Raw genomic sequence first — 23,739 nt, forward strand, 5'->3', positions numbered from 1 at the left:
CAAGAAATTGGTAATTTCTGTAAATCTACCAGTATAGAAATCAGCAAGAAATAGCAAGAAGTATAGAACAGATCTGCTGTCCATGTTAGACAGGGTTTAGATATGATGTATTGTACTCCTGAATCAATGAGAGTCCATTTGAAAAAATAAGTATAAAGGATACATAGATTTTAAAAAGCACCAACAATTGGTTTATTTTACCCAACAACACAGGGATAGCATTATATGGTTATTAGGAGTTCCAAGTCATAAGAAAAAAACGCTATGAAGGAAGCAAATAAGGTCACTCTCATATAGGTATCAAAAACGAATGACAAAATAAAACAACTCCCAATTCATCATGAAAATTCCCCAGCTGCTGGTTCATACAGCAATACACAAAGTTGTAAATGGACACTGTGTACATTAATGCACCATTTGTGGTTGTGACCCCACCTGGGGCAACAATTGAGCTACGCTGTCCTGCATGCACTACAATGTGTAAATAGGGATTGTAGGCTTGCATTAGGGAAACACTGGTCATGCTGGAAACAGTGAATTGTTTCCCCCTTTAGTGCCGGCCAGAAACTAGCTGTGTAGGACTCCCATGCTGCAGGCTGTGCGAGCTGAACACGGATGCTGGAGGAGTGAGCAGAGGTCCCTTAGTGAAGAATGACCACGGCAGTGTTGCAGTTCTGAGGATGCGTTTCACCTGGTGTACTGGCTTGATCACTTCCGGGACCTGTGCCTGAGGGTTCATTCGCTGATTGAGTCAGCACCGCCACTACCTGTCGAATATTATGCACCGATGATCGACCTCTTTGAAAGAGTTGGAGCAATTTTGGCAAGATGACCTGTAAACGCTGTGCCGCTATACTTGTTAATTTAAGATTCAATAAGGAAGTGATTGGACTTGTGTTGGGGTCTTTCCCTGGTTTTAGCAGTATAGTGATCCTGACCTGATTAAAGTCAGGCGGGGATTTTTCACCTGACAATGTGGAATGAAATAATTTTAGTAGACGCGGTAATAATGAGGGTACAGCAGTTTATAGTATTCAGCACCTAGTCCATCAGGACCTGGGACTTTACAGTTAGCTAATCAACTAATAGTAGAACAAATTTCCTGTTCTGAAAAGGGAGCTACTAAGGCGTCATGTTCGTCCTCTGTTAATGTCAGGGCTCCGACCTTCCTAATAAATTCCATACCTAGAGACGGGTTATCAGGGGGAGCAGTATATAAAGGCGTATAATAATCTAAAAACAAATTAGCAATGGCCCTCATTCTGAGTTGATCGCAGCAGCAAGAAAGTTAGCAATTGGGCAAAACCATGAGCACTGCAGGAGGGGTAGATATAACATGTGCAGAGAGAGTTAGATTTGGGTGGGGTGTGTTCAATCTGCAATCTAATTTGCAGTGTAAAAAAAAGCAGCCAGTATTTACCCTGCACAGAAACAAAATAACCCACCCAAATCTAACTCTCTCTGCACATGTTATATCTGCCTCCCCTGCAGTGCACATGGTTTTGCCCAATTGCTATCAAAAATCCTGCTGCGATCAACTTGGAATTACCCCCAATGTCAGGAGCAGAGGTCAGTTGTCCTGTGTCTCAGGTGATTTTCAGGATGTTTACCGGGGGTTGTGGACTGTGAACCACGGGGGCTACTAACTTGCCAGCTTTATTGCCCTATGTAAAGTATCAGGGTTTTTGGTAGTCCAGGGAGTATTGGGCTCTGTGCATAAAGTATCATACAGTGATTTAGTGTCTGTGTACACCTGACGGGTCTCCGGGGTGTTGCTATTCAGCAGGTCGGAGTAAGAATTGGAGACAGCTAAACTAAGTTTCTGCAGCCTCTTTAGTGCTTAGCGGTGACATATACAATAACGTGACCCCGGAGTACAGACTTGGATGCAGCTCAAAACAAATGTATGTCAGCTGTATGATGGATATTGTCAGCTGCATAATTTAAAAAGCGATGCTCCAAAGTCTGGTGAGTTTACTAAATAAGACAGAGTCCTCCAATTAAAGGAGAGCAATCTAGGGGAAGAGAGCGTCAGTGTGAAGCATATCGGCACATGGTCCGGGATAGCCATATTTTCTATCTTTGAACAATGTAATCTAGACATATTTGTGTATTTTATTATATAATTTTTGATGACACTAAACAGAACATTGAATGCACTGTCCATATCATTTGTGCTATTGCAGATCTTGTTACACCAGGAGTATTCTCCATAACATTGGCTTTACAGAGGCTACCGGCAGGATGTCAGGGAGGATGAAGTTTCCTTTTTATTAGACCATCCTTGGAAAGAACATATGCGGCGGGATGTGATGAAGTCTGAGATTTCCAGAGGTGCGGGATTCCAGACGATCTTTTTTTTTAAAGGGGCAATACCTTACAATGCAAAACCACGCCTTGTGATTGTGCCTTTACAAAAACGTCTGAGATCATCCAGCATCCTGCACCTCCAGCGATCCTGGACTCCATCACATCCCACCAATGGAGTTCTAGCAATAGGTAGATCTACACTGTAATGTGGTATTCCATAAATTTCATATGGGCACCACTAACACCAATAAGACACAACTTATGTGTTATTTCATCTTCACTTTATTGAGACTTTATGCAAATGACATTTTATAATAATTACATTTACACTTTATTAATGTTTGATACAAAGTCTCATCCTTTTTTCTATATCTACGTAGAGTTTGCACAGCGCCAGTAACGTAACAAATTGCCTGTACTATATTGTTTGTAAAGTATTAAGAAAATATAAAAACAAGAAAAAAATGCAATCATAAAAATAATGGCAAAATTGTACATGAGCATAGTGTGATGTGCTTGTTAAATCTTTGTATATATCTCAAATTTATTTATAAATTTTAATTAGGGCTTGTTTTTTTATACAAATGAAACAAATTTTTCTAAACTCTTTATAACTTTTCTATTCCCTTTATTAATTAGGCTGCGTCTGCTGATGTCCATTTATGTCAAAGCCAACTCTAGAATATCCTCTCTAGAAATATTGAGTTGATTTTCTGCAAAACATTTCCCACACTCAGAGCAGGGAAATGGCTTTTAACCTGTGTGACTTCTCTGATGTTTAACAAGATTTGATTTGAGAGTAAAACATTTCCCACACTCAGAACATGGAAATGGCTTCTCACCTGTGTGACTTCTTTCATGCACAGCAAGATGTAATTTGTAAGTAAAACATTTCCCACACTCAGAACATGGAAATAGTTTCTCACCTGTGTGACTTCTCTCATGTATAACAAGATGTGATTTGCGTGCAAAACATTTCCCACACTCAGAACATGGAAATGGTTTCTCACCTGTGTGACTTCTTTCATGTATAACAAGATCTGATTTGTGATTAAAACATTTCCCACACTCAGAACATGGAAATGGTTTCTCACCTGTGTGACTTCTCTGATGCATAACAAGAGTTGATTTGAAAGTAAAACATTTCCCACACACAGAACATGGAAATGGTTTCTCACCTGTGTGACTTCTCTCATGTATAACAAGCTTTGATTTGCATGTAAAACATTTCCCACACTCAGAACACGAAAATGGTTTCTCACCTGTGTGACTTCTCTCATGTATAACAAGCTTTGATTTGCATGTAAAACATTTCCCACACTCAGAACATGGAAATAGTTTCTCACCTGTGTGACTTCTCTTATGTATAACAAGATGTGATTTGCGTGCAAAACATTTCCCACACTCAGAACATGGAAATGGTTTCTCACCTGTGTGAGTTCTCTCATGTATAACAAGATGTGATTTGTGATTAAAACATTTCCCACACTCAGAACATGGAAATGGTTTCTCACCTGTGTGACTTCTCTCATGTATAACAAGATATGATTTGCGTGTAAAAAATTTCCCACACTCAGAACATGGAAATGGTTTCTCACCTGTGTGACTTCTCTCATGTATAACAAGCTGTGATTTGTGTGCAAAACATTTCCAACACACAGAGCATGGAAATGTCCTCTCACCTGTATGACTTCTATAATGATTAACAAGAGTTGATTTGTAAGTAAAACATTTCCCACACTCAGAACATGGAAATGGTTTCTCACCTGTGTGAATTCTCTCATGTATAACAAGCTGTGATTTGTGTGCAAAACATTTTCCACACTCAGAACATGGAAATGGTTTCTCACCTGTGTGACTTCTCTCATGTATAACAAGATCTGATTTCTGATTAAAACATTTGCCACACTCAGAACATGGAAATCGTTTCTCACCTGTGTGACTTCTCTCATGTATAACAAGATATGATTTGCGTGTAAAACATTTCCCACACTCAGAACATGGAAATGGTTTCTCACCTGTGTGACTTCTCTCATGTATAACAAGCTGTGATTTGCATGTAAAACATTTCCCACACTCAGAGCATGGAAATGTCCTCTCACCTGTGTGACTTCTATAATGATTAACAAGAGCTGATTTGCAAGTAAAACATTTCCCACACTCAGAACATGGAAATGGTTTCTCACCTGTGTGACTTCTCTCATGTATAACAAGATCTGATTTGTGATTAAAACATTTCACACACTCAGAACATGGAAATGGTTTCTCACCTGTGTGACTTCTCTCATGTTTAACAAGATATGATTTGCGTGTAAAACATTTCCCACACTCAGAACATGGAAATGGTTTCTCACCTGTGTGACTTCTCTCATGTATAACAAGATCTGATTTCTGATTAAAACATTTCCCACACTCAGAACATGGAAATGGTTTCTCACCTGTGTGACTTCTCTCATGTTTAACAAGATATGATTTGCATGTAAAACATTTCCCACACTCAGAACATCGAAATGGTTTTTCACCTGTGTGACTTCTCTCATGTATAACAAGCTGTGATTTGCATGTAAAACATTTCCCACACTCAGAGCATGGAAATGTCCTCTCACTTGTGTGACTTCTCTGATGTTTAACAAGCTGTGATTCGAGTTTAAAACATTTTCCACATTCAGAGCAGGAAAATGGCCTCTCACCGGTGTGACTTCTCTCATGTAGAAGAAGATGTGATTTCTGTGAAAAACAGTTTCCACACTTACAGCATGGAAATGGCCTCTCGCCTGTCTCAGGTGGCTGATGGGTAATAAGCTTCGTGCTCTGTGTAAAGCATTTGTCCTGTACAGTACTGGGAAATATTGTATCTTCTCTAAGAGATGTGATGGACGGACCAATATCTGAGTTAACAGGTGAAAATTCCTCTTGGTTAGAGGTAAGAGATAATATATCTGCACTTTGAGGCTCTGGATGTAGAATTGGGATCACAGAGTTTTCCAGAGAATCTCGCATGATATCTTTAGCTTCAATTTCACAATCTCGCGATACAATGGGACGTTCAGCCAATATATTTCTTCTGTTGCATTCACCTACAGGGAATAAAATATATATATAAGCAAATTATGTTACTGGAAGAACTACACGGCAGCCATAGCTAGGGGGATATAGCCTCTTCCTCATGAGATACAGGTAAAAGTTCACATCCCCAGAAGGTCTATCACTGATCTCCTCTCTACCATCCTTGTCTGAAGTGAATTCCACAACTATTTCTGCAAAATATAAACACAAAGAAGAGAGGGATATATGGGGATACCATGGAGTTCTTCAAAGTAACAAAATTCTCAGGCAACATAATTTGTTTCTCTTTCAAACTCCATGACTAAGGAGATGTACCAAAGCAGGTTCTATATGGGGGAAGCATGTGAAATAATTATTCACTGAAGAAGACCTGTGTTATACACATTATTGCACCATAACTTAAAGGATTTTCTTTCCACATTGTGTGCCTACAGAATTGGTGAAATACAAGAGGTGTTTGTAGAGTGAAGACAACTGCAGCCTTGCACAAGTCCCCTGTAGGTGCCGGTGCTAAGAAATTTTGACAGCCCCAACTAAATGTGCCTTGAAGATTTACAAGACTACCAGGTCTTTCCTCTTATTGTTATGGAACTCCAGCACAATTGTATGAGCCTCCTAGAGCCACTGTGAGGTTCTTCTGCCTGTAACATCCCCCTCTGTTCCCTTAGTGTTTTATGTACACACCAGTACTTAGGATGCCACCAGGTCTTAAACCTCGAGCAGGATGGGATTACACAATTGGCTGGAGACCACAGAATAATTTACAGTAATAACGCTAGGCAGACTGATAGCCAACAAGGGAAGGGCACACCCTAGGTAACTGGCAGGATACGGGTCACAGCAGCAGTGGGTGGGACAATATATGTGGTTAGGTAACTGAGCACAGTGCAGCTAGGTAGGGAGGCTAGCAGGCTGAGCTGTGGTAGAGAAGCACAAAAGGAAACAAATGGCAAAGGCAATAACCAAGGATAATATAGAATTAGCAGGAACTATGTTCAGGCATGGCACAAAACGTTTTGTTCTCTTATACAGCACCTACTGGATTAGCAGCTGGTCCTTCTCTCGTGGTGTACACCTGCACCAAATACCAACATATACAGACAAATGATCCCAGCAATAGAAGAGGAAATTTATAAAAAAGGTCACAAACACCGTTTTTAGAGGTTGTTTCAGGGGTTTCCCATAAGTGTCTCTCTCCTTTCTTATAGACTGACACTTTTTAACTCCTTGACCATTGCTTTTAAGTGTTTTTATTGCTTCCCTTTGTTTTCTACTTAAGTTTAGATTCCTACAAGGTTTGAAAGTTGTTTTCTCAAGATCTTCCTTCACTAACTTTTCGAAAGAGTCTATAATAAACACCCCCAACATAAGAAGGGCCAATGTAATGGCACAGCGATGGCTCCATATTATTACCATGGGGTAAAGACGGGTCCACCAGGAGCCATTGGCACTTTTAGAGTTTGAGAGTGTGGGCTGGCTTCTCCCTCTATGCCCCTCCTACCAGACTCAGTCTAGAAACTGTGCCTGAGGAAACGACATACTTCGAGAGAAGGAAATACACAGATAGTGGAGAGATTCATACCAGATCAGACAACAGGCAAAACCGACCAACAGGCCGGAGAACTCAGCAACAGCTGAAACAGTACTGAAACGGTAAACAACGCAGAACTTACCTAGGAACCAGGCAGTACCGAACTATAAAACCAATGCAGGAAAACGAAGCGCTGGGCGGGCGCCCAGCATCCTCTACGGACTGCGAGAAAAGGATTTACCGGTAGGTAATTCAAATCCTATTTTCTCTTGTGTCCTAGAGGATGCTGGGGTCCATATTAGTACCATGGGGATGTACCAAAGCTCCCAGAACGGGAGGGAGAGCGCGGAGGCTTCTGCAAAACTGCTTGACCAAACTTGAGGTCATCAGAGGCCAAAGTATCGAACTTATAAAACTTAGCAAACATGTTCTACCCAGACCAAGTAGCTGCTCGGCAAAGCTATATAGCCGAGACACCCTGGGCAGCCGCCCAGGAAGAGCCCACCCTATGAGTAGAATGGGCCTTTACGGATTTTGGACACACCAAGCCTGCCATAGAATATATATGCTGGATGGTGAAACTGGTCCAGCGTGAAATTGACTGCTTAGAAGCAGGACACCCAAATTTCTTGGGACCATAGAGGACAAACAGTGAGTCAGTTTTTCTATGATGAGCGGTCCTCTTCACATAAATCTTCAAAGCCCTCACAACATCCAAGGCCTTTGAAGCAATTGAGGAGTCAGTAGCCACTGGCACCACAATAGGTTGATTGATATGAAAGGCTGAAACAACCTTAGGCAGGAACTGCGGACGAGTCCGGAGTTCCGCCCTATCTTCATGGAAGATCAGATAGGGACTTTTACAGGACAAAGCCCCCAATTCCGACACGTGTCAAGCAGAAGCTAAGGCCAACAAAGTGACCGCCTTCCACGTGATAATCTTGATTTCAGCCTCCTGTAGAGGCTCAAACCAATTAGATTGCAGGAACTGCAATACCACATCAAGATCCCAGGGTGCCACTGGTGCCACAAAGGGAGGCTTGATGGGCAGAACCCCTTTCGAAAAGGTCTGAACCTCAGTGAGGACAGCTAATTGTTTTTGGAAAAAAATGGACAAAGCTGAGATCTGGACCTTGATGGAGCCCAATCTCAGGGCAATATCCACACCTGCTTACAGGAAAAGGAGAAACGTCCAAGTTGAAACTCCACCACAGGAAATTTCTTGGATTTACACCTAGACACATATTTTTTCCAAATGCGATGGTAATGTTTAGTCGTTACCACCTTCCTAGCTTGTATCAGGGTATGAATCACATCCATCGAGATACACTTCCGAGCTAAGATCTGGCACTCAACCGCCATGCCATCAAACATAGACGTGGCAAGTCTTGATAAGCCCCTGCAGCAGCAGATCCTCCTGAAGAGGTAAGGGCCTTGGATCTTCCAGCAGAAGATCCAGCAGATCCGCGTACCAAGCCCTCCTTGGCCAGTCTGGAGCAATGAGGATTGGGAGAACCTTTGTTCTTCTTACAAGTTGAAGAACTTTTGGAATCAGAGGAAGTGGAGGGAATACATACACAGACGTGAACACCCATGGTGTTACCAGTGCGTCCACCACCACTGCCTGCGGGTCTCTCGATCTGGAACAGTACCTCCATAGCTTCTTGTTGAGGCGGGAGGCCATCATGTCTATGTGAGAAACCCCCCATCAACCAGTTACCTCCTTGAACACCTCCGGATGAAGGCCCCACTATCCTGGATGGAGATCGTGTCTGCTGAGGAAGTCTGCTTCCCAGTTGTCTACTCCCGGAATGAAGATTGCTGACATTGCCACTGCGTGCCTTTCTGCCCAGAGGAGGATTCTTGACACCTCCGACATTGCAGCCCTGCTCTTTGTTCCGCCTTGTCTGTTTATGTAGGTCACTGTGATCACGTTGTCAGACTGCACCTGAACAGCTCGATCCTGTAGAAGGTGTGCTGCTTGAGGAAGGCGTGCTGCTTGAAGAAGGCAGTTGTACACGACCCTTAGCTCCAGGATGTTTATTGGAAGAAGGGATTCTTGATACGACCACCTTCCTTGGAAGGTTTCTCCCTGAGTGACTGCTCCCCAACCTCTTAGACTTGCACCCGGGGTTTGAAGGATCCAGTCCTGATCTCCGAACCTTTGGCCTTCCAGAAGGTGTGGTAGTTGTAGCCACCAGAGGAGCTAAATCCTGGCTTTTGATCAGACGTATCCTCTGGTGCATATGTAGGCGAATTTCTGACCACTGGTCGAAGAGATACAGCTGAAAGGATCGAGCATGAAACCTTCCGTACTGCAGATTCTCGTAAGAGGCAACCATCTTCACCAGAAGGCGGATGCACTGATGAACCGATACCCGGGAAGGCTTCAAGACATCCTGGGCCATTATTTGTATCACCAATGCTTTCTCTACTGGTAGAAACACCCTCTGAACCTCCATGTCGAAAATCATCCCCAGGAAAGACAGCCTCCCTGTCGGCCCCAGATGAGACTTTGGAAGGTTCAGGATCCCACCGTGCTCCTTGAGCAGACGTGTCGTGAGAGCAATGGATCTTAACAACTTCTCCCTGGATGACGCCTTGATAAGGAGATCGTCCAGATATGAAATTATGTTCAACTCCTGCTTGCGGAGAACCATCATCTCTGCCATCACCTTGGTGAAGACCCTCGGTGCCATGGAGAGACCGAACGGCAGTGCCTGAAACTGATAGTGATCGTCTAACAGTGAAAACCTGAGATAACCTGAGAAAACCATCAGTTATTTTCAAACGTTCTAGCAATCTACAACAACACCTTTCACCAAGTTTTTTTATTGATAGAAGAACCTCATTGCAGTCAGATAAATTACCTGATTCTTTGGGATGGCTAACCAAAACAAGAGGCTGCTTTAAATGTGGTGCGAACAAATGCCTAACCTGTTCATATATAAAGAATAAAACCAAAATTTTCTTATCATCAGATAATACACAATTTACAATTGGTTCATTTATCAATTGCAACAGTGTGTTTGTCATATACATACTAGTCTGTAGTTGCAGACTGATCTATGTAGGACGGACTACACGTAAATTGAAAATTCGCTTTTTAGAACACAGGCGCAATATTTTAAAGGGATATTCCCTGCATAGTGTCTCTCGACACTTTGCAGAATTCCATGAAAAGAACCCTCAGCATGTTCACCTCATAGGCATTGAAACCATCCCATCAACCCCTAGGGGAGGTGATAGATACAGGAAACTGTGCCAAAGAGAAAACTTTTGGATACATCAGTTGAAAACCCTCGTTCCCGAGGGACTCAACGAAACAATTGAATTCGACCCCTAATATGATCTGAGGTATATCTCAAAATCATGAACAAATTTCTTTATGCTGCATACTGGTATGGGTGTCCATGTCAGACTATGTACAAATATGTCCCTATCTAGGGGATACATTATATAATATACCATATACAGTATTCACCCATTTACGGGGGGGGTATTTCTGGTCTATGGCCCGCTGTCCTCAGTATACCGCCCAGTATATAAAAACATTAGCATATATTAAATACAATCCCTTTACGGGCACGATATATATTTTTCATCTACATCAAATACAGGATAGTATCTAATCTATGTATAATTAATTCTATTTAATACATTGGGTCCCAGTCATTGACTATAACCAATGTAAACCAATCTGTCTGTCTTCTTATTATGCCACGAAAGAATAAAAAATCGTGGTATGTTCTAGTCAAATCATGCCCCCTATGGTCTCTCTTATCGTATCATGAATGATTAATAGCACCTCCGCTGTGATCTCAATAAAATCGCTATCATGCTGTCCTTAATCTCCTGCGCCTTAGTACATTATTGAATATGGAATCTATAAGACCTACTTATTTAATAGGCATTTAACTACAACTTTATGATAAATATATTTTTATTGTTTCTAAATTTTAGTTTTTTTATTTTCAATATGGTTAATTATATCTATATATATATGTATATTGAAATTTTTCAGACAAACACACTGATAGTCACTCAGGTGTTAAATAATTGGAGAGTTGACTTCTTAATAGAGTTTTAATTAGTTTTTATTAGCTACACATGACAGTATACCTATTAATGCTATATATAGGATGCACCCAGTGGAGGAGGTATTCCTTTGAAAAAGTCACGTTAATCGTGACGAAACGCGTTAGGCTCCTCCCCCGTTTCTGTCTCCGATTCACCGACACCACAGTCCCACAGCTCCAAGAAACTCTGCCCTTCACGGAGAGTTTTTCAGCCTGCACGGCGGCCACACCGCCATCTCTGAACGGCGTCTGACGGCTGACACGAGCCGCGGGACATTGTAAGCTCTAACAGTTGTTCCCCGGCAGTGGGAAAACCACAACCTGCATCACCGCCATACAGCTACATCTGATCTGGTAACGCCAGCCAGTATCATTTCAAATAGCTCCTTGGATACGGGACAGCGTTCCATTCCTGTGCATGCCGAGGCGGCAGGTCCGACCTGCACTGCACCTGTGAGTCTCCACCGCAATTAGCGGCAACAGCGTGTGCTATTACCTATGCTCAGGGCACCTAAAGGATTTCCACCAGCCCTAGGTAAAACACAATTATCATCTTGCATTTGGGACTCACTCATCCAACAGCAAATTGGGATCAACATCGTTCCACCATATCCCTCTCCTTAAACATCACATGGTGGGCCCAATATAGGACTGTACCGAGGACGCTCGGTAGCACCAGCCCACAGGAGAGGTAAAAACTGCATATTGCCTAATTTATTCCATTCTTTCGCTGGGCCCTTGCTTCTTTGTTACTGGAGTGGAGAAAGAAAAACTTTCTGTTGTCTTTATTCATTTTTAAGTTACAATTCATTGCAGAGTTTAATTGTATCCACTTGAGCTTTATATTGGTTACAATTGATAATAAGTAACAATCCGAAACCTAAATTAGGGGAACATTATACATAGAGCTGGATAGATACTGTGAGTTATATAACGGTGTTTCAGAGTACAGTTATTTATCTACCATGTTATACATGATTTGCTGATGTACTTTTAAGATAATAAATCTGTTTTTTATATAAATCTGTCAACTCTCCATGATTTATACCTCTTTGTAAAGCACCCCAAGCGCAGCCGATTTTTTTCCTTCTTCTTTAAAACCTGATATGCCTGATGCGGCGACCAAATGGGAATGTGGAGGTACACATCCTTGATGTCCATGTACACCAGGAATTCCCCCTCCATCAGTCCTGAGATGACAGCTCTCAGAGACTCAATCTTGAACTTGAACTCCCTGAGATAAGGGTTCAAAGATTTTAATTTCAGAATTGGCCGTAACGAGCCATCCAGCTTCGGTATCACAAAAAAGGGTTTGAATAGCAACCTTTGTTCCACTGATGAGGCGGAACTGAAACAATGACCTCGTACACTACCAATTTTTGGATAGCTTCCAGAAGAATTGCTCTGTCGCCTGGTCCTGGTGCAAAAAAAACGTAGGGGTCCCCCGTATTTTAAACACCAGCACCAGGCTTCACTAGTCAGAGATATAATGACACAGCCGGGGGACACTATTATATTGATCCCTGCGGCCCGGACATTAAATCACCAACTAGTCACCCCTGGCCGGGGTACCCTGGAGTGAGGACTCCTTAAATCAAGGGGTCCCCCCACAAGCCACCTAAGGGCCAGGGATGAAGCCCGAGGCTGTCCCCCCATCCCTGGGCAATGGATAGGGGGGACGATAGCCTTGTGTCAAAAAAGAATATTGTTTTTTGTAGCAGAACTACAAGACCTAGCAGGCCTCCCCCGCAAGCTGGTGCTTGGAATACCACAAGTACCAGCATGCGGGGGAGGACGACGGTCCTCTTCTCCTCTAGAATCCACGAGTACCTGTCAATAAAATTATACTTACAAAGAATCCTGTGTAGATCGGCCCTCTTCTTGAAAGTTATAATCGACGTACTTGATAAAAAAAAAAAAAAAAATGCCCGGTCCACGCCCTGAAAGGGGTCCCCATGTTTACACATGGAACCCCTTTCCCCATCTGGCGGGACCCCCCGTGACTCCTGTCAAAGAGGGTCCCTTCAGCCAATCAGGGAGTGCCACGTCATGGCACTCTCCTGATTGGCTGTGCGCGCCTGCACTGTCAGTCAGGCGGAGTACAGTGGATACAATGTAGCGTACCACCGCTACATTATATCCAGTGGGGGAACTTTGCGGGCTGCGGTAGACTGCGAGGTTAAGTGGGGTCACTTTGAAGAAAAAACACCAACTCGGTCAAAATCGGGAGCTTAGTAAATATACCCCTATATCCTGTATCCAAGGGTCCAGTCCAGACGACACTCAGATGTGGCTGAAATGACAGAGTAACGACGGGATAGACGGGCTGGATAGGGCACTCCAAAAAAGCCCCGGACTCCGGCATGCACTGGCCCCTCCCTCCCTGCCCCTCCCCCAGACCCCAGTTAAGGAAACTGTGCCCAGAGAAGATGGACAGTACGAGGAAGGATTTTTGTAAATCTAAGGGCGAGATCTATACCAGCCACACCAATCACACCGTATAACTTGTGATAAACTACCCAGTTAACAGTATGAACAACAACATAGCCTCGGTTCAACCGATAAACTATAACATAACCCTTATGTAAGCAATAACTATATACAAGTATTGCAGAAGAAGTCCGCACTTGGGACGGGCGCCCAGCATCCTCTACGGACTACGAGAAATAGATTTACCGGTAAGTAAAATCTTATTTTCTCTTACGTCCTAGAGGATGCTGGGGACTCCAAAAGGACCATGGGGCTATACCAAAGCACCAGACCGGGCGGAAGAGTGCAGACGACTCTGCAGCACCGATTGATCAAACATGAGGTGCTCATCAGCCAGGGTATCAAATTTGTAGAACTTAGCAAAAGTGTTTGAACCCGACCACCAGTGCTAGGGTGTTTTGTCGCCCCCCTGCAAACTATAAATTTGTGCCCTCCCATATTCCTATGGCGCGCGCCGGGAAAAGGGGTGTGGTCTCACAAGTAAGGGGCATGGCCACACAGTAGTACCCCCATTTAAAATTACGCCCCAATGTAGCACAATCTTATTAATCCTATATGTAATGCCCCACCCGTAGTAGTTGCGTCCTTTTATGTAATGCCCCACCCGTAGTAGTAGCGTCCTTATATGTAATGCACCCCAGTAGTAGTAGCATCCTTATACATAATGCCCTTCCAGTAGTAGTAGCATCCTTATACATAATGCCCACTGTAGTAGTGTCCTTATACATAATGAACCCCCGTAGTAGTAGTGTCCTTATACATAATGCACCCCCGTAGTAGTAGTGTCCTTATACATAATGCACACCCGTAGTAGTAGTGTCATTATACATAATGTATTAGCGTCCTTATACGTAATGCCATCTCAGTAGTAGTAGCGTTCTTATACGTAATGCGCCCCCAGTAGAAGCACCGTCCTTATACATAATGCCCCCCGCAGTAGTAGCATCCTTATACGTAATGCCCTTCCCCCAGTAGTAGTAGCGTCCTTATACATAATACCCCCAAGTAGTAGTATCATCCTTATACGTAATGCCCCCCCAGTAGTAGTAGTGTCCTTATACCTAGTGCACCCCCAGTGGTAGTATCGTTCTTATACGTAATGCCCCCAGTAGTAGTAGCGTTCTTATACGTAGTGCACCCCCAGTAGTAGTATCATCCTTATACGTAATGCCCTCCCGGTAATAGTAGCGTCCTTATACATAATGCCCCCAAGTAGTAGTATCGTCCTTATACGTAGTGCACCCCCAGTAGTAGTATCATCCTTATACGTAATGCCCTCCCGGTAATAGTAGCGTCCTTATACATAATGCCACCAAGTACTCGTATCGTCCTTATATGTAATGCCCCCCCCAGTAGTAGTAGTGTCCTTATACGTAGTGCACCCCCAGTAGTAGTATCATCCTTATACGTAATGCCCTCCCGGTAATAGTAGCGTCCTTATACATAATGCCCCCAAGTAGTAGTATCGTACTTAAACGTAATGCCCTCCCGGTAATAGTAGCGTCCTTATACGTAATGCCCTCCCGGTAATAGTAGCGTCCTTATACGTAATGCCCCCCCAGTAGTAGTAGCGTTCTTATACGTAGTGCACCCCAGTAGTAGTATCGTCCTTATACGTAATGCCCCCAATCCCAGTAGTAGTAGCGTCCTTAGACGTAATGGCCCCCCCAGTAGTAGCGTTGTTACACGTAATGCCCCCCTGTAGTAATAGCATCCTTATACGTTATGCCCCCCCAGTAGTGGCGTCCATAGAGCACGCGCACAGACATACCTCACATACACACAATCCACACACACACACACACACACACACACACACAAACTTCTCTCTCACCCTCCACTTACCTAATCCAGTCTCTCTCTGTACAGCAGCCAGGTCCGTGTAGCTCCACCCCTTATGATTCATCTAGCCACGCCCCCTACTGTCCAGTGTAGCTCCGCCCCCTTCTGCCCAGTACTCGGCGCTCTCACACAGATGAGATGAGGTGAGGGGAGGGAGGAGGCGTTTCATACTGCAGGTGCCCGCTGCCAGTGCCTGTCATACAGTGACAGACACAGCAGTGGCAGCAGCAGCAGGGTGGACAGGACGGCGCAGCAGGGAAGGAATGCAGAGCAGGGGAAGCGCCTATCCGTCCCAGTGCCTCCCTGCACTGCATTCCTTCGCTGAGCGGGTAACGCGCTGAGACACCTCGGGCAGCCGCCCAAGACGAGCCCACCTTCCTGGTAGAATGGGCTTTCACTGACTTCGGCAACGGCAAACCAGCTGAAGAATGAGCATGCCGAATCGTATTACAGAACCAGCGTGCAATAGTCTGCTTGGAAGCAGGAGCCCCAATCTTGTTGGGAGCCCACATAACAAACAGAGCCTCTGATTTCCTAATTTTAGCCGTTCTGGTGACATACATTTTCAAGGCTCTAACTACATCAAGAGATTTCGACACAGCCAAGGCACCCGTAGCCACAGGCACCACAATGGGTTGGTTTATGTGAAACGAAGAAACCACCTTCAGCAGAAATTGTTGACGAGTCCTCAACTCCACTCTATCCTCATGGAAAATCAAATAGGGGCTCTTGTGAGACAAAGCCGCCAACTCTGACACCCGTCTTGCGGACGCCAAGGCCAAAAACATGACCACTTTCCAAGTGAGAAATTTCAACTCAACCTTTCGCAAAGGTTCAAACCTGTGAGACATAAGAAATTGCAACACAACGTCAATATCCCACGGTGCCACGGGTGGCACAAACGGAGAATAAATGTGCAGCACTCCCTTCACGAAAGTCTGAACCTCTGGAAGGGTGGCCAATTCTTTTTGAAAGAAAATAGACAAAGCCGAAATCTGCAGTTTTATGGAACCCAATTTCAGGCCTGCATCCACGCATGCCTGCAAAAAATGGAGGAAACGCACCAGCTGAAACTCCTCCATTGGAGCTTTCTTGGCTTCACACCATGATACATACTTCCTCCAAATACGGTGATAATGCTTCGCTGTGACCTCCTTTCTAGCCTTAAGGAGAGTGTGGATGACTTCCCCGGGAATACCCTTTCGAGCTAGGATTTGGCGTTCAACCTCCACGCCGTCAAACGCAGCTGCGGTAAGTCTTGAAATACGCATGGCCCCTGCAGTAACAGATCTTCTCCGAGAGGAAGAGGCAAAGGATCTTCTATGAGCAATTCCTGAAGATCTGGATACCAGGCCATCCGTGGCCAATCTGGAACAATGAGTACTGCCTGAACCCTTGTTCATCTTATGATCCTCAACACTACTGACTGAAACACCCACGGAGTTAACAGGGTGTCCATCGCACTGGCTTGAGGGTCCCTTGACATGGAACAATACCTCGGAAGCTTCTTGTTGAGGCGAGACGCCATCATGTCTATTTGAGGTATTCACCAACGACTTGTCACTTCTGCAAAGATCTCTTGATGAAGACCCCACTCTCCTGGATGGAGATCCTGTCTGCTGAGGAAGTCTGCTTCCCAGTTGTCTACGCCCAGAAGGAAGACTGCTGACAGAGCACTCACGTGCTTTTCCGCCCAGAGAAGAGCTTTCGTGGCCTCCGCCATCGCCGCTTTGTTCCACCCTGGCGGTTAACGTATGCCACCGCTGTTACATTGTCCGACTGAATCAGGACAGGGAGACCTTGAAGAACGTGTTTCGCTTGCAGAAGGCCGTTGTAAATGGCTCTTAGTTCCAGAACGTTTATGTGGAGACAAGCTTCCTGGCTTGACCATTTTCCCTGGAAACTTCTTCCTTGTGTGACTGCTCCCCAGCCTCGGAGACTTGCATCCGTGGTCAGCAGGACCCAATCCTGAATCCCGAACCTGCGTCCCTCTAGGAGGTGAGAACTTTGAAGCCACCACAGGAGAGATATTCTGGTCCTGGAAGATAGACTTATTTTCCAGTGCATGTGCAGGTGAGACCCGGACCACTGGTCCAACAGGTACCACTGAAACACCCGGGCATACCTGCCTACGGAATGGCTTCGTAAGCTGCAACCATCTTCCCCAGCACCCGAGTGCATTGATGGATCGACACTCTTGCTGGTTTCAGAATCTCCTTGACCATGGTCTGGATTTCCAGAGCTTTTTCCGCTGGGAGAAACACTCTCTGCAGTTCTGTGTCCAGTATCATGCCCAAGAAAGACAGCAGAGTTGTCGGAATCAACTGTGACTTTGGGATCTAGGCCCAAGTGAAACCAGACCTGACTCAAGACGCGCCCCCACCGGCACGGACTCCCGTAGGGGAGCCCCAGCGTCATGCGGTGGACTTGGCAGAGGACTTTTGCTCCTGGGAGCCTGACACAGCAGGTGACCTATGTCCCCGTCCTCTACCTTTTGAAGCAAGGAAGGACGAGCCTCTTCCTTTTTTGTATTTATTAGGCCGAAAGGACTGCATCCGATAATGGGGTGCCTTTTTCTGTTGTGCTGAAACATAAGGAAGAAAAGATTACTTACCCGCTGTAGCTGTAGACACCAGGTAAGCGAGGCCGTCACCAAACAAGACACTACCTTTATATGGGAGGGCTTCCATAGCTTTCTTGGAGTCGGGATCTGCATTCCATTGATGAATCCACAGCGCTCTCCTGGCCGAGACTGCCATGGCATTGCCCTTGATCCCAAGAGGCCAATATCCCTCGCCGCATCCTTTAGGTAAGCTGCAGTGTCCCTGATATCATCAAGAGTCAAAAGAATGTTATCCCTATCCAGGGTATCCATGTCAGATGCCAAATTATCAGCCCACTTACCAATAGCACTACTCACCCATGCCAACGCCACGGCAGGTCTGAGGAGTGCACCCGTAGTGACATAAATGGCCTTTAATGTAATTTCCTGCTTACGATCTGCAGGGTCCTTGAGGGCAGCAGTGTCGGGAGACGGAAGTGCCACCTTCTTGGACAGCCTTGACAGAGCTTTGTCCACATTGGGAGAGGACTCCCATTTTTCCCTGTTGTCAGAGGGGAAAGGATATGCCATAAAAATTCTCTTGGGAATCTGCCACCTTTTATCAGGCGATTCCCAAGCCTTTTCACAAAGAGCGTTCAGTTCATGAGAGGGGTGAAACGTCACCTCAGGCTTCTTTCCCTTATACAAACAAACCCTTGTATCAGGAACAGCCGGTACTTCAGAAATATGTAAAACATCTTTAATAGCCACAATCATGTACTGAATACTCTTAACCACCTTTGGATGTAAACTGGCCTCACTATAGTTGACACTGGAGTCAGAGTCTGTGTCGGTATCCGTATCAGCTATCTGGGTAAATGAACGCTTTTGTGACCCTGAGGGGACCTGTACCTGAGACAAGGCGTCCTCCATGGATTTTCTCCACGTTTGTGTCTGAGAATCAGATTTATCCAGCCTTTTAGACAACGCCACATTTGCATTCAATGTACTCAACATATTCACCCAATCAGCAGTCGGTGGTGCCGACAGAGTCACTCCCAAATCCTTCTCTGCGCCCCCAGTAACTTTTTCAGGGGAGGAGCACTCAGCATCAGACATGTCGACACACCATACCGACACGCACACGCTCACAATGGCTATAGGGGACAGACCCACAGGGAAGCCTGATAGAGAAACACAAAGGGAGTTTACCAGCTCACACCCCAGCACCCATATAATAATGAGAAAGAATATATGATGTCTGCGCTGTTATAATAGCACCAATAACTGTGTTCTCCCCCCCCATTTTGCTCCCTGTACTTGATCAGGAGAGTGTAGGTCCGGGCCAGCATCTCTTCAAGTCTGTGAAGAGAGAAAATGGCGCTTGTAAGCTCTGAGGGCTAAGCCACGCCCCCTCCCGGCACGCTGTAGTCCGGCGCAATTTTTAATATTTATACTGGCGGGGTCTTATATTTAGTGCCTAGGCACTTATAATAAAACTTTTTTAGCCAGTCTAACCTTCAGTAACATGCTGACCATGGCGCCCCCTCCCCTGCGCCCTGCACCCTGTAAGTGCCGCTGGAGTATGTGTGGGAGCATGGCGCGCAGCGCGACCACCGCAATGTACCTCGTTACTGAAGTCTTCTGCCGTCACTGAAGTCTTCTGTTCTTCTATATACTCACCCGGCTTCTTTCTTCTGGCTGCTGTGAGGGGGTTGACGGCGCGGCCCTGGGAACAAGCAGCTAGGCGCACCAAGTGATCGAACCCTCTGGAGCTAATGGTGTCCAGTAGCCTAAGAAGCAGAGCCTTTAACTCAGAAGAAGTAGGTCTGACTTCTCTCCCCTCACTCCCACGATGCAGGGAGCATGTAGCCAGCAGGTCTCCCTGAAAATAAAAAACCTAACAAAGTCTTGTCAGAGAAACTCTGTAGAGCTCCCCTAGTGTGTGTCCAGTCACTCCTGGGCACAGAGTTTAACTGGAATCTGGAGGAGGGGCATAGAGGGAGAAGCAAGTTCACACCCAGTCAAAGTCTTTTAGTGTGCCCATGTCTCCTGCGGATCCTGTCTATACCCCATGGTCCTTTTGGAGTCCCCAGCATCCTCTAGGACGTAAGAGAAAAGATCATTTACAATATATGAGGTATGTGAAGATATAGATTTTGATCAATTTCCCCGGCCGTTGCCGGTGTTTACCTCACCAAATGTGTAGTTCGCCATCTGGTGCCTCCGATCATTGGTGGGCAGTGTGGATGGTTAGAGGGGGTCCCGTGTGCCTGGATGGGTGCCTTCCCTCTGAGGAAAGGGGACGCTGAGCCAGGAGCTGGGTGCCGATGTCTGCGGTCCGTGCGGACGGAAATTTGGACACCGGAACCGGAAGTGACGCACGTTTAGCTCTGGGAGCTTGATCACCTGATCACCTCTGCTTGGGCTCTCTGGTGCTATTAGACCCTCTATTGCTGCCGCTTGGCAATCCCTGTGATCAGTGTCATGGAGGGAAACATATCTCAGCTTGGGCTCCCCTGGTGCTGTTAGATCCTCTATTGCGCCTTCTTGGCAATCCCTGTGATCAGTGTGATGGAGGGAAACATATCTCAGCTTGGGCTCCCCTGGTGCTGTTAGGCACTCTATTGCTTCTGCTTGGCAATCCCTGTGATCAGTGTGACGGAAGGAAACAGATCTCAGTTTGGGCTCTCCTGGTGCCGTTAGACCCTCTATTGCTTCTGCTTGGCAATCCCTGTGATTTGTGTGACGGAAGGAAACATATCTCAGCTTGGGCTCCCCCAGTGCTGTTAGACCCTCTATTGCTGCTTGGCAATCCCTGTGAAGTGTGACAGAGGGAAACATATCTCAGCTTGGGCTCCCCTGGTGCTGTTAGACCCTCTATTGCTGCCACTTGGTAATTCCTGCTCTGGTGCCCTCTGGAACAAATAGATACAGCACAACATAACAAGCAGTGGCACTCAGAAACATCGCTTAAAACACAGTGACATGATGTGAGGGGGAGAGCAGGAGTATAATAGGGGCTGATGGCTCCTGATGTATGAGATACACCAGAGAGTGTGGGAAGGAGACTGGTCCCATCTGTGGGCTGGTAACACACAGTGACATGATGTGAGGAGTAGAGCAGGAGTATAATTGGGGCTAATGGATTCTGATGTATGAGATACACCAGAATGGGGAGGAGACTGGTCAGATCTCTGGGATGGTAACACACAGTGACATGATGTGAGTGGGAGCAGGAGTATAATAGGGGCTGAAGACTCCTGATGTATGAGATACACCAGAGAGTGTAGGGAGGAGAATGGTCAGATCTCTGGCCTGGTAACACACAGTGACATGATGTGAGGGTAGAGCAGGAGTATAATAGGGGCTGATGTCTCCTGATGTATGAGATACACCAGAGAGTATGGACAGGAGACTGGTCACATCTCTGGGCTGGTAACACACAGTGACATGATGTGAGGGGGAGAGCAGGAGTATAATAGGGGCTGATGGCTCCTGATGTATGAGATACACCAGAGAGTGTGGGGAGGAGACTGGTCAGATCTCTGGGCTGGTAACACACAGTGACATGATGTGAGGGGGAGAGCAGGAGTATAATAGGGGCTGATGGCTCCTGACTCCCCCACTTTGCAGATACATTTCCCTCATTAGTTTGAAAAGAGGGTGAAGTATGAGAGATTTTTGTAGTAATTGTGCAAGGAGAATATGTGACTATTTCCTGTAATAAGTGCTTATTATTCACCTGTGCTGATATCTGAAGGGATTTTGGCCTCCATACACTGCTGATCTTCCCTCACATACATTTCTTCTTCTCCCTCTGTATCTTCTGCCTTCATATCAGTCACATACATCTCTTCTTCTCCCTCTATATCTTCTGCCTTTATATCAGTCACATACGTCTCTTCTTCTCCCTCTATATCTTCTGCCTTCATATCAGTCACATACGTCTGTTCTTCTCCCTCTGTATCTTCTGCCTTCATATCAGTCACATACGTCTCTTCTTCTCCCTCTATATCTTCTGCCTTCATATCAGTCACATACGTCTCTTCTTCTCCCTCTATATCTTCTGCCTTCATATCAGTCACATACGTCTCTTCTTCTCCCTCTATATCTTCTGCCTTCATATTAGTCACATACGTCTCTTCTTCTCCCTCTATATCTTCTGCCTTCATATCAGTCACATACGTCTCTTCTTCTCCCTCTATATCTTCTGCCTTCATATCAGTCACATACGTCTCTTCTTCTCCCTCTGTATCTTCTGCCTTCATATCAGTCACATATGTCTCTTCTTCTCCCTCTGTATCTTCTGCCTTCATATCAGTCACATACGTCTCTTCTTCTCCCTCTATATCTTCTGCCTTCATATCAGTCACATACGTCTGTTCTTCTCCCTCTGTATCTTCTGCCTTCATATCAGTCACATACGTCTCTTCTTCTCCCTCTATATCTTCTGCCTTCATATCAGTCACATACGTCTCTTCTCCTCCCTCTGTATCTTCTGCCTTCATATCAGTCACATACGTCTCTTCTCCTCCCTCTATATCTTCTGCCTTCATATCAGTCACATATGTCTGTTCTTCTCCCTCTGTATCTTCTGCCTTCATATCGGTCACATATGTCTCTTCTTCTTCCTCAGTTTCTTCTGCCCTCATATCAGTTACATACGTCTCTACTTCTCCCTCTATATCTTCTGCCGTCATATTTGTAAGAGATTCACCCTAAATAATACATATATAAATGGAGATTTATGATAAACTTACCATGGTTAAATCTCTTTCTGCAAGGTACACTGTGTTCCACAGGGAATACATCGGGGCGTAGAGATGGATATTGATCCAGAGGCACCAACAGGCTAAAGCTTTAGACTGTCCCAGAATGCATTGCAGGGGCCTCCTCTATAACCCCGCCTCCAGACACTGAGTGCTCAGTTTTGTTAACCAGTCCAATGCAGGAGCAGGTAAAAGAGAAAGCAGATGTTAGTCACACAGAACCACGTTCTCACGACAGGAGAAGGGACTAGCGGCTAATGCCATACAAACCCAAAGAAGCTAAGTACGTCAGGGTGGGCGCCCTGTGGAACCCAGTGTACTCTCTCAGAAAGAGATTTAACTATGGTAAGTCTACCATAAATCTTTTCTGTAGCGGGGTACAGTGTGTACCACAGGGAATACATAGTGGATGTACTAAAGCAGTTCCTCAAGGGAGAGGACGCGGCTCAGCGGATATGAGAACCCGGCGTCCAAAGGAAGCATCCAGGGAGGCGGAAGTATCAAAGGCATATAACCTAATAAATGTGTTCACCAAGGACCACATAGCTGCCTTGCAAAATTGTTCTGCGGGCGCGCCACGATGGGCCGACCATGAAGGTCCAACAGACCGACTAGCATGGGCTTTAATAGCAGCAGGATCTGGGAGTCCAGACTGTGCATAGGTTTGTGCAATCACCATTCTTATCCATCTGACTAAGGTTTGCTTATTGAAAGGCCAACAAAACAACCAAACAGTACAAAAAAGGCATCTGACCTCCTAATAGAGGAAGTCCTCTCCACATATATATGGAGAGCCCTTACCACATCCTAAGACCGCTCTTTGGAGGACAATTCAGAAGAGATGAAGGTCGGATCTACAATCTCTTGGTTACGGTGAAATGGTGACATCACCTTAGGCAAATAACTGAGGCGAGTTCGAAGAACTGCTCGTTCACGATGAAATATCAAAAAGGGTGGACGACAGGACAAAGCGCCTAAGTCTGATACCCTTCTAGCAGAGGCAATAGCCAATAAGAACCTTAGCTGTAAGCCATTTAAGGTCCACCGACTCAAGAGGTTCAAATGGAGACTCTTGTAGGGCATTCAAGACAACAGACAAACCCTATG

General features: G+C 45.3%; 1 protein-coding gene across 1 annotated transcript in view; it reads right to left on the reverse strand.

Annotated features, from left to right (window-relative positions):
* LOC135057079 (uncharacterized) overlaps positions 1-23,739 on the reverse strand; it is a 174,040-nt gene that overhangs the window by 104,771 nt on the left and 45,530 nt on the right. The window contains 2 exon segments of the mRNA XM_063962977.1: positions 3,069-5,387; positions 21,606-22,581. Of these exon segments, the coding sequence (XP_063819047.1) occupies positions 3,069-5,387; positions 21,606-22,581 (3,295 nt within the window).

The sequence above is a fragment of the Pseudophryne corroboree genome, chromosome 3 (genome assembly GCF_028390025.1).
Source record: "Pseudophryne corroboree isolate aPseCor3 chromosome 3, aPseCor3.hap2, whole genome shotgun sequence".
In the NCBI taxonomy this organism is placed as follows: domain Eukaryota; kingdom Metazoa; phylum Chordata; class Amphibia; order Anura; family Myobatrachidae; genus Pseudophryne; species Pseudophryne corroboree.